This window comes from Carcharhinus amblyrhynchos, chromosome 15, assembly GCF_965287045.1.
Source record: "Carcharhinus amblyrhynchos chromosome 15, sCarAmb.v2.hapA, whole genome shotgun sequence".
In the NCBI taxonomy this organism is placed as follows: domain Eukaryota; kingdom Metazoa; phylum Chordata; class Chondrichthyes; order Carcharhiniformes; family Carcharhinidae; genus Carcharhinus; species Carcharhinus amblyrhynchos.
The window spans coordinates 60,252,152-60,264,638 of record NC_137338.1 but is presented as its reverse complement, the minus strand read 5'-3'; the positions used below and the strand labels follow the sequence as shown (position 1 = coordinate 60,264,638).

Here is a 12,487-nt window from a genome sequence, read left to right as displayed (position 1 = left end):
TGAAATCATCTACATAAAAGGCAAAACCGGATGTGATTACTGGGTAGAATCTAATTCATGACAACAAGCAAAAAAAATTACTATGCAAGCTTCCATCAAATGGCATTTTGAATCATCTCCTAACTAGGAGAATCACACCTATAGCAACTGCCAAATTGATGTTTGATGAATCATATTTTAAAATTAGCAATCTCATTTGGCCCTTTCTCATTTTTTACTACCACATTTAATCACATTTGTGGTTCAAAAGATTTCATTGACAGCTTCATACAGATAAATGATGAAATTTATATTGCAAAGGGCTCAAAAGCAACTTCAAAGAAAATCTTAAATTTAACCTTCCTTAATATTCACAATGCAGAAGTGGGCAACAATGACGTGACTGTACTTCCAATAAATATCACTCATCTACAACAATCCACAAAACAACACCGATCATATTCACAAATTTACAATGTGAACTGTTACAATTATGAGGTTTCAAAGAGTTTGGACAATACCTTTAATTTTAAGGTAAAATGTAAAGGGTGATGTGACCTTTTCTGAAGCTTGCCTGACAACTAGCGCAAATAGTTAGATTGCTAAGGAATAAACTGGGCCCAGATTGTTTCATTGGGAATTTACAAGGTGTTTACATTTAGAAACACTGGCAGCAGCCAGTGTGCCAACCAACAATGGACAGACAAAAAGTAGGGTCAGTTTAGCTCAGCTGGACAGCTGGTTCATGATGCCGTGCGATGCCAACAGTGCGTTTTTAATTCCCGTACCAGCTGAGGTTATTCATTAAGGTCCTGCTTTTCAACCTTGCCCCTCACCGGAGGTGTGGTGATCCTCAGGTTAAACCACCACTAGTCAGCTCTCCCCCTCAAAGGCGAGAGCAGCATATGATCATCTGGGGCCCTACCCTTACACTGCGAGTCTCCAAAGTCCCCAAAAAAAGTTAAGAATGTCAGGTTGTAAACAAATATGCTTTTGTGTTTAAATTTAGTTCCAAGACGAAAGTGTTAGCATCTCAAGGGCAGCTGGCCAACATTTCCACCTAGATAGAAGGCCCATGCGATTCACACTGACTGTGAAACAGCAAGATTTCTAAGATACCCCTGAAAACACACTGATGCAGTTAGTTTTCCAGGGAGTGCGAGAGTGATTGAACTTCCAGCACTAAGACACAATATCCATATATGGAATAAGGGGTTTAAGCTACTGCTTTGAATATAAAAAATCCTTCCAACTAAATGCAATTACCTTAAAGATGGTACCTGATTCTTTGGCATTGTTTCAGACAGTGAAAAAGACAGCTAGCAAACATAGAACTAACAATATTCTACACTTAGGTGTGCTCAGTGACTTGCACTGAAAAGCTTTTTTGAAAACAGCAAATTGGAAAATGCCTTCAGATGTAAAAGGTGCAAACTTTAAAAATGTGCTTCAGGTAACTATCAAGAACAAGTGAGTGTACAGAAAAAACTAAACACCAAGATCATATTTCCTGCCCTTATTAATAAAATTAGGATGCATTATATTGCGTTAATCTCAGGGGTATTAGCATTTTTGGCTTTTTCGTTGGTCACATAATTGTCTCATTCCACAAAGCATTCGGAAAAAACAATTCATTGCTTTCAATTCAACGGAATAACAATGAGACAATAAAAATGCTTTGCAGCACCACAAATGAAATCTTTTGCTTGTTGCAGGGGCCGTTATGCATTTGAAAGCTGATTATTCTTCTATAAAATATGACTATTCAGGTTTAAATTTTATATTTCTGATCATGTTCAGGTGGTTTATGTCACCTGCCCTTTCAAATTATTATTTCAAAATATATATATATATATTTTTAAAATCTCCACCGAGTCAAAATTTGCTTCTATAAAAGAAACAACTTACAATTCCTCCCATGTGTGTTGGCAAATACTCAGTATTTATATACTCCTGCACGTCAGCTTTGGTGGTAAATTTCAGCATGTTGACAGCATCTGGTCCCAGCCATGATTTGACCATCTTCCAGGCAGCTACAGAATAAAAAATTCCAAAAGATCACAAGTTTCTATTTGTCCATTTATCTAAAACTATTAATTATTCTTCTCAAAACATTACCATTCCTTACCATTCATTATCCATGGCATTTCATAGATGACCATTTTTGCTGCAACATAAAAAAAGACAAATACAGTATTTTTGTTTTTAAATACAAGAAATTGCACAATAATTCTTCCATAGGTTCAATCATGTATCCTTGAACAATCTGATCAATAAGCTAAATACAAGCCATAGCTAATTAGTCTATCAACATCAGTTTTATTTGAAAGATAGCTCCTAGCTTGTCAAAATATTACAGTCAAAAGCAAATTCATTAGGAACATTTCACAAATCAATCAAATCAAAGTCTACAATTGGTCATGGGTAACAAAAGACAGCACAGGAGTTAGATCTGCACTCTCAAATGATACCATATGTTGTGCCTTCAAGTTTTGACAGATACCGCATTCTGACTGTTTATTAAGTCAGACTCTCATCTTGCCATGGAAAGACAAAGCTGTTATTAAGCTGGTATCTGAAGGGCTTCAACAGCATGCTTTTCAAGGAGCACAATTTCAGTACAATTCAACACAAAACAGTCTGCCAGTTTGATTTATTTGGAGAGAGGGGGGAAAATGGAAGCTGGCATAATAGGTACATTATATTTCTATCTTGATTTTCCCCACAGGGCCTTTCCCTCAGAAGAATGCACAGTACTGGAGGGCATTGCAGTCCAATCATCTCAATTAAAAATTTGATTATTCATGCTGAATATGCTGCAAAAACCGTGGTGAAAGAAGCAACAGTTAAGACATTGCAAGAGCTAAACTGATAAAGGGCAGATACTTTACTCCCTTACTTAGGTGGAAGTTACACAGAAATTGACTATTATCTTCCAATCCTACACAGATATAAGGATGGTGCCAGAGATTTGCTTGAAGAGTGTAAGGATTGACTTTTTTGTTGCTGGGTCTCAGTTTAACCCTGATGATGGGAAAGGTTTTAGAAATGGCAATGCAGGAAAATATTAACAGCCAGTTGGGCAAACGTGGATTAATTAAGGAACAGGTTTGTTAAAGATAAATTGCTCTTGGAGTTCCGGGAGTGGCCTAGTACTTCGTGTCGGTGTGTGCGCTTGATCCTGGACTGGTAGACGGGCGCCGCAACAGCTCGGTGACTAGCACTGCTAGCTGTGCAGACACATGGATTTGGGCCTGTGTCTGTGGGAGTTTGCGCATTCTCCCTGTGGTTGCGTGGGTTTCCTCCGGGTGCTCCGGTTTCCTCCCACACCCCAAAGATGTGCTCTTAGGCCGATTGGTTTTACCAAATTGACACTATTCTCCCCTGAATCTGGCTAAGTTAGGGGTTCCATTCGTAGACAAGCAGGGTAGAATAGGTGTAGGGTGATGCGGCGGCGCGGGCTCGTTGGGCCAAAGGGCCTGTTTCCCGCGCTGGGTTGTTCTTTGTATAAATTGTGCTTAACCAATTTAAATGAATTTTGAATGAAATACAGAGGGCTCAGGAGGGTACGTGGTGTTCACGGGCCTCCAAAAGGCGTTTGATGAAGTGCCACATAACAGGATTGTCAGCAAAACCGAAGCCTATGTAATAAAAGATAGTAAGTAACAACACGGATATGTAGTTACCTGTGTGACAGAAAACATTAATTAGTTATTTGCTGTTTTTCAGAACGGAGGGAAATAGTGAAGTTTCCCCAGGAGTCAGTATCAGGAGGGCTGATTCTCTTGACCAATATTAATGGCCTAGACTTGAGTCCGCAGGACATAATTTCAAAATCTGCAGATGTGCACAAATACATAAATGGTTTTGGAGGTGAGAAACTTCAGTTAGGTGGGTAGATTAGAGAAGTTGGGGCTGTTATCCTTGGAGAAGGTTGAGAGATTTGATTGAGCTGTTCAACATCTTGAGAAGTGTGGACAAAGTAGCTAGGGAGCATCTGTTCTCACTGGCAAAGAGTAAATAACCAAAGAACAGCAATTTAAGGTGATTGCCAAAAAAACCAGAGGCAACATGAAGAAAAACCTCTTACAAAGTGAGCAGCTAGATCAAATGCTTGAATGTATGGTAGAGGCAGATTCAATTGTGCCTTTCAAAAGGAATTGGAGAATAATCTGAAAAATAAATTGCAGGGCCACAGGTAAAACAGGGCCTAGAACTAAGCTGCTTCTTCAGAGAGTTAATGGAGACATGACTGGCCAAATAGCTCTGTGATGTAACCATTCTATGATTTAATGTGTCAGCTTGAATTAACTAATATTTTGCATTTCAACTAGTTGAAATTTCAGGGCTTGGAAATGAACAAGAAATAAACTTTCAAAGGTTGGCCTCTTGTGTGCAATTTAAAATTTGCTGAACTTCTCCGCAATTCACTTTCTCCATCAGTAGGTAATTGCAGAAAAAAAAACTTTTGAACATGTAAATTTCAGTTTTGTTTTCAAAAATGTGGCACATCTTCCCAATGTTGTACCATATGCACCATTTCAATAGTTTGTAAAATAAATAAATTCCACATCTATTCTGACAAACCCTACATCGCAGGCCAAATACATATCGTAACCCTAAAGAAAAGATGACAAGTATTTTTAAGTTGCCAAATCAGATGACATCACATACGCATTGCTATGTTTTATAAATAAGAGTGTACAGAGTGCAAATACAAAGCAATGCTAAACATATATAAATCATTGGTGGAAAATTATTTCCAAAGATCAGCATTTCAATAACTAGACAGCATGGATTTAAATCAACACAAGACCAAAAGACACAAGACGACTTTCACTCATCTGATTTTAATTTGAAAAGGTTTTTAGAATATGGAGTTCCCCACGTGAAACAGCATGGTGGTTGAATAGATAACAACATTTATAAAGGAACATGGATAAATATTTGAAAAAGAGAACAAAAAAAGGAAGTGGACCATGTGGATAGTTTTTCAGATGACCAAACACTGGTGAAATTGGCAAACAGCTTCCTCTGGGCTGTAAAACTCAAAGAAGAATGCAATTTTCAAAGTTTGTGAAGGTCACTAATTCCTTTATAACACCTCAAGATCACCTTTAGCCTTCTGTTCACCCGGTATACACAGACTGTTCTGTTGTAATCTTTTCATTTTATCTCATTTACTACTGCCAAGCTTTTTTGTGCTGCTGTTAACTTCTGCTACTGATTCTGTTGAGCTTTGCTACTTCTCAATAGTCCATAACATTTTAGTGTAAACATGATGCTGGATGAGATTAATTTAATTGGAAAAATTAGGTCTTCTCATGCACCAAGAGAAGATTTTCACAGGAGGAGTACTCATAACTGTATTACTGTAACCTGACAGGAGCATTGTACCAAAAGTAGCTGAATGTATGACAAAAGACTAATGACAAATTAAGATAGCAAAGCTGAAAAATTAATGGAGGCATCATAAACCAAATATAATTAGTTATAATTTCAGAATTCCACTACTCTATTTTCAGTAATATGTGCTGTTTCATATTTTCCCATATAAAGAATTACACTTCAATGTTAAGTTTTGTTGAATAATATCACTCACCTTCTTCATGTTCCTACCTTGGGAACCTGCTACAAGGCCATAGTAGACTGAAGGGCTCTAATGAATTCACAAACAATGAATAAAAGCTTGACTAGCTCACCACTGATCTGTGCAGAGATCAAGGATAACAGCGTCCTTCCCCCCTTCAATTGCTTATCTCTACTTCACTGCTCTATAATTATGTTTTCACTTGTTGGCCTTCTACAGTACTGGAAGCCCTCAAATACTTTGCCTAAGTAATCATTCTTCATGTTTAAGCTTATATATCAGCCGGAATGTTACAGATGTCAGGCCAGCAGGATTTTCCCATCTCACTGCAGTGAACGGAGACTTGGCTGGGCACCAAATTCTCTAACTTCGCTGCAGCAGGAGCGTGAATGGCCGGTGTTTTTAGATCTTCAGAACGACAGTGTGTATAAGTAAGTAAGCCTGTTATTTTCCACCATAGTAAAAAGTCTGACAACACCAGGTTTTAGTCCAACCTATTTATTTGATAATATTCTCACTAGCTTTCGAGGGGACAGCCTCTTACCATTAACAGACCTCCACTTTGCATTGGGCACTGACTAGAAGCAAGAACTGACTAAGCAAGCAAAGACAAGAGATTTCTCACCCTAGCCCTAAACCACAGATTAGAGCTGCCCAAGTTAGTTAAGAACTCAGAATATAATGCTGGAGTATTTTAACCGGCATGCCTCAGTTCTACATTGACTAGAATCTTTACTCACTGGGTCATCAGTGGAGCTCACTGTACATTTCAATCATAAACACATGCAAAATTGCAGGTTTTAAAAATGATTGAATGTAATGAGCAGAGCTGGAGCCAAAGGGAAGCAAGGATCTATTTGCTTTGGCAATTTTAACATGGTAAGTAAATTGGGCATCACATAAACAGTGGTAAAAACATAATAAACAAGGATAAAAGTTTGATATTCAATGATTTAAATCCATAAACAGGAGTAAATTAATGACTGATGAACCCATCTCCAAATATAAAAAAGATCTTGTCTGATCAAAAGACCAGTGGTAAACTGTACTTACAAAGATACTTAGGATAATAGATCTTAAAGCAGTTGATAATGAAACGTACAAAGTCCAGATCCTATTTAAAAAGATAAAAACCACATTTTGAATTTCTTAGAAAATGACAAATATCTTGACATTGAGCAAACTCTCAAATATTTCTGCAATTCTATTTGTAAGATACCAGTTTCAGTGCCTTACCACCAAAAAACCCATTATTTCGCCACTACTCAGTCTCTTGACAAGCTACTATAATTTTGAATTAGTGGCCTCTGTCAAGATGGTTTTAAATCGGTCTTTCAGTTACTGCTGAAAAAAAGTATAGATCCATGGAAACAAGATGACAACAAAAATCAAATCAGTTGTTACTCACTCTAGGAAGCACAATAATTAACATGCAAAACAAATACCAACATCAAGTAATTAAATACAGTTTGAGGAAATTATTTATAAAATCGAATGAAACTAGTCTGGACAGAATTATTCTGGAATGCATTGGGGACTCTTCAATAATCTGCAAATACTTAAAAGTGGTGTTTAGGGGTAGGAAAGGAAAATGGCTACTTTATAATGCCAGTCAAAATTGTTTTCACTATACAGACGAATACAGCCATGTCTAGTTCAGTAAAGTCATAAGCATTAGTTTTCACCATATTGGCCTTAAAAACAACTCTAACTTGTTAGTGAAGTGCTAATGGTTTTAGATATTTTTAAGTGAAGGAATAATTTTAACTTTTTGCAAAGAAAGGACAAAGAATTTAGAAACACTTGCGATTTCGCCAAATGAGATATTTTAAGGAAACACAGACTTAAAAGCACAGGTGCACAATTAAGTTCACAAAAATCACTACTCCCATTCTTCCAAATGTGATGAAACTGTTTTATACTCCTACAGATTTTAGAATTCAACACTTAATATAAAATGTTAATAAATTTAAGGAGATCTAACATTAATTTCTCTGAACTAAAAACATATTTGCCTGTTTAAAGATAAACTATTAATCTAATGCCAAATGCTTAAGTGCAATAAAGTTGCATTGGTAGTAACAAAACTGTTGCAGTGCCTTCCATTGATTTGGAACTGCCAAGAGATAGAATTGATCCCTCTGAAAGATATTTGTACTTCATGCATCAAGTGAAGAACTTTGGTCATTAAGATTCAGTTTAATGTCTCACCCATCATGGTTTTTTTTTAAATGACTATGCCACATTCTCTGTGTACCTGAGCTAGTGAATTCTGGAATTCAATCTCTGGAGAAGGACCTAAACCACAATCTACTGACTCAGAAGCAAGTGTGCTGTCATTGAGCCAAGGCTAAAGCTGCATGGTGGCACAGAGGTCAGCACTGCTATTTCACAGAGCTGTAGCTCGGGTTCGATTCCCAGCTTGGGTCACTGTCTGTGTGGCGACTGCACATTCTCCCCAAGGCTGCTTGAGCTTCCTCTGAGTGCTCTGGTTTCCTCCCACAGTCTGAAAGGCATGCTGGTGAGGTACACTGCCTTGCTAAATTCTCCCTCAGTGTACTCATACAGGCACCGGAGTATGGCGACTACGGGATTTTCACAATAACTTCATTGCAGTGTTCATGTAAGCTTACTTGTAACAATAATAAGTAAACTTTTTAATGAATTAATTGATAGTACTCTTACAGAATATTAACTCCTTTTTAAACCAGTTAAAAGGGTGACAAGACAACCAGACCAATGCCAGCTGTGCCCCAAATAGTGACAGTACCCTTTCTTGTATGCAAGAAAGGCACCTTCACTTGTCAGCTGCATCAGGATTTCATCACGTGTAAGCCAAGTTCAGTAATACTTCAAGATACAAAACTCAATTAATTTATTCTTAACAACTGTGAAACAAATTTGGAATCAGTAAGGGGTGCCAATTGTTTTCTAAACTTGACATTTCACTTCAAAGCTTGAATTCATAATTATATGTTCAATTAATAGGTATTTAAATGACATTGACACAGCTCAGGAGGCATTACCCACTAGAAATAAAATCTCCAAACTATGTCGTAAACAATATTTTATGCATGCAAGAAAGGGATGTCAAGATATTCTTACTATATTGCTTAATCCAGTCTCAGTCAGATCAAACACAACTGTCAGAGGTTTGCCTTGCTCTCTTTTGGCATAACGTTCTAACCAGAAGGCTACATACTTCTTTTTGTCCAATGATGTCTTTGCATCCTTGACGTGTAGCTTTACTCGAAACCAAACTAGAAGATAGAAGAGAAAAAAAAATCAAATCTTTATCAATTCTCAATTGATTATGGCTGCACAATCAAGTGTACCCTATCGTACCACTGAACTTTATAGGCAATATTGAAAGGGGTCCCACATACAGCTCATTTAAAATGCAAATGAAACTTCTTTTCCTTTGCCACGTATTTTCTGCATTTGCACTAAACCATTCAGACCATCATCCAGAATAACTGCCTGAAGGACATCAGGGAAGTGGCTATCAGTAAGAAGTTTTTGGAACAAGATGCATTTCTACTGAGCCACTTTGATTTAAAAGTAGTTCAGTATTCTTGCACAACGAAGCTAACTCCTGCATGCTGCATTGTTTGCCTAAACAAAGGCACCAACTTTTCAGTAGAGTTAACAGTGAGGCCATTAGTGCTCCCATGTCAAATACAGAGTTAAATGGGGAAATTAGGAAGTAACTGTGATTTGTTCTGCTCCACCACAAATTTCACTGTAATCTCACCAAGATGAAGACAGAGGCTGTGAAGTTGTGTGCACACTAAGTACACTAGGAAAAAATAGGCTGCTTTATATTTCAATCTGAGTGAATTTTTAATACTATTCTGCTGCTGAATCCTTCAGGTTTGCATTATTGTTGAGAATTTTGAAAAAGGTACTTTTCCTTTTATCTCATCTCTCAATACCATCTTGTTTTATTTTCTCTAGTTGCTTCTTGAACATGATATTACACCAATTAAAAATCAACTAATTTCCTTGTTCAGAGTCTACTTGGCTCATTTGCAAATTCTTAAATTTGATTGGTTGCCTGCACACAATTGCCACAGATCCTTCATAGAAGGCAATATGTTGAAATAGATTTCTAATTACCGTAAATTGCCGTGTAAAAGCCCAGGAAAGCTCGGACGTTTGTTGTTTATTATGTTTACAAATGTAATTTCTTTGCCGCTGACCATAAAACCAAAGACGCCATATTTTCTTTTGCAAAATTGCCTTCAAACCAAAATATTACATGTTGTTTGTCATGAACGATTACTGAGCAACGTAATTGCTGAAATTAATGGATGACTTTGGGTGCATTTACATTGCAAATTTTATTAACATTGTCAGTTCCACAGCATTGACTTATTTGCCAGCAAGATGTGCAAAGTTTCATAATCACTTGTCGACACCATTCACATCCTTGTCTGCAGATTGAAAAAGTCTGACTGAGAGACAAGCTAGCAGTTAATTATTTTGACCCTCATTAAATCAGAACAAATTAAGCACATGCTGAAGCAGATTGTTCAAAAGCACCATAGGACATGACCTACAGCCTAGGTTCATTAACCTTTAAACAACGTGAGTCATCATAAAACTCCAAGCAAACCAAATGTCAAATCACATGAACAAAGCAGAATTGGATTTGCAGCAACTGTCCCCCAAAATTACATTACCATTGCAAAAATCATTTTTTACGTATTCTAAGCACACACATTCATAGGCAAAATATTTTACATCAAGGGTTTCACTGTTTTGAAGGGGACAGCAATACAGGTTATTGCTCTTAATACCATACTACCACCTCTTGAATTAGACTCTTTCAACAATAATATAACTCTTTGTACAGAAGTTTGTTTGCCAACATCCAAATACTAGTTAAATAATGCTGAGTGACAACAGGAGCAGCTCTCCAACATAAAAGGATGCAAAAAAAAGCTACCTGGCAGTGAAGTAGCCTGGCTTCAGACAAACAATGCATTCGGTGAAACAGGATTTGCATTTATATAGTGACTTTCATAACCACAGGGTGTTGTTACTTTTGAAGCAAATGCTGTTGTAATGTAGGAAACGTGACAAGCAATTTGTGCACAGCAAGATTCCACAAACAAGAGTGTGATACGCTGATTGACGGTCATATACTGGCCAGGCCTCAGGTACAACTCCCCTGTTCTTCGAATTAGTGGAATGCAATCTTTAATGTAAACTTGTCCACTTTGGCAGGAGGAACAGTAAAACAGTATGCTACTTAAATGTTATTGCAGAACTCCGTGGTACAGAGGAAACTGGGTGCCCTTGCACATGAATCACAAAATAAAAGTACAACAAGCGATTAGGAAGACAAATAGGATGGTGACCTTTATTGCAAGGGGAATGGAATATTAAATAAGTTTTACTGCAGCTGCGCAATCATTGACGAGACTGGGAGGACTGTACAGTTTTAATTTCCTTATTTGAAAAAGTATACGACTGTTCTGTGAAGCATTTCACAGAAGCTTCACTCTGCTCATTCCTGAGATGCAGGGTTTCTCTTATAAAGAAAGATTGAACAGGTAAGGCAAAAACCCATTGGGATTGCGAGGAATGAGAGGCCATTCTATTGAAACATAAGATCCTGAGAGGTCTTAATAATGTGGATAGTGGGAGGATATTTCCATTTATGGGAGAAATGAACAAGGAGATATAGTTTAAAAACCAAGTTCAAAACAGAGACAAGTAGCATTTCGTTCTCTCAGACAGTTATTAGTCGATGGAATTCTCTTTTCCAGAAAGAGGAGCTGAATCATTGAATTTATTCCAGACTGAGTCATATAGATTTGTGATAGATAAAGGAGTGAAGGTATTGAGGCAGACAGGAAAGTGGAAATGCGACCACAATCAGATCAGCAATGATCTTATTGAATGGCGGAGCAGGCCCACCCAGATCCTATGTTCCTCCACCTACCCAGGAGACAGACAGGGTGTAGGGGTTTACTGTTCCATCTGCATGACATCATTATGGAAAAAAAATACAGGATTCCCTCAGTACTGCACAGTCTAGGTTTCTGTGCTCAAATTCTGCAAAAACACACAATTTCTTATTCAAGTGGCGAGAGTGCTACTGACTAAGCCACAACTAATACACAAGCCGAAAGGATGTCCAAGGATGATGAGACTACCTACAAGAGATCACTTCACATCTCCTGTACAGTAAGCTCAAGAATCAAAGTGGCAACTCTTCAATAACGTTATCGGCTTTATGTCCTACATCTGAAAACCACTGACACAAAAGTAACATAATTGGTGTGGGACACCATTTTCCAGTCAGAACAACGTATTATATGTGCTAAATGCAAATGCTGGGATAATATAAACCCTAACAGATTTACTTCATATGTTGGTCCGACCATCTCTTCAAGGATTATTTGGAACTGGCAATTTTCACGCTCACTTGGTGTATAAAAAGCCCAATGAAATTTCAACTATATTAATGTTTCATTACATCTTTCAAGTCCATTGCTAGAATTATGAAACTGTCAAAACAAGAAAAGTAAGAGATACTGACAGCAGATATTTTATGCAAAATCTCTGACAATAGGTGACAATGTCACAGTGTCACAGAAGAGGAACTAAGGAATAATTCAGAAGAATATTCTCCCCCTGATGGTCACACATCCTCAGAGCACTGAAGGTCAAATGCCATGTTATATTAACATCTGTTTTCAATGTACACTTGGAAATAAATTCATCTCAAAGGGTTGCATACGTTAGACTCTACAAAGTGGTGCGTACGTGATGAACAGCTTTAGAACAGTTGTACTTATTCTTTAAGCTGAAAGGAAACTATCAATAGCACACAGCACTACACATACAATTTGTAGTTCAGAAGTTAGAGCCATTTCAGTTTAAAAGATTCAGGGTAGTGGGGTT

At 37.4% G+C, this 12,487-nt stretch overlaps 1 protein-coding gene across 2 annotated transcripts in view; it reads right to left on the bottom strand.

The window, feature by feature from the left end:
- The window catches only part of mospd2 (motile sperm domain containing 2), an 83,807-nt gene that overhangs the window by 50,302 nt on the left and 21,018 nt on the right, over nt 1-12,487 (bottom strand). For both annotated transcript variants that reach the window (XM_080204026.1, XM_080204024.1), the window contains exons 5-8: nt 8,675-8,829; nt 6,623-6,683; nt 2,108-2,146; nt 1,888-2,012 (exon numbers count right to left, since the gene is read on the bottom strand). In XM_080204026.1, coding sequence (XP_080060152.1) covers nt 1,888-2,012; nt 2,108-2,146; nt 6,623-6,683; nt 8,675-8,829 — 380 coding nt within the window. The remainder of the gene's footprint in view (nt 1-1,887; nt 2,013-2,107; nt 2,147-6,622; nt 6,684-8,674; nt 8,830-12,487) is intronic.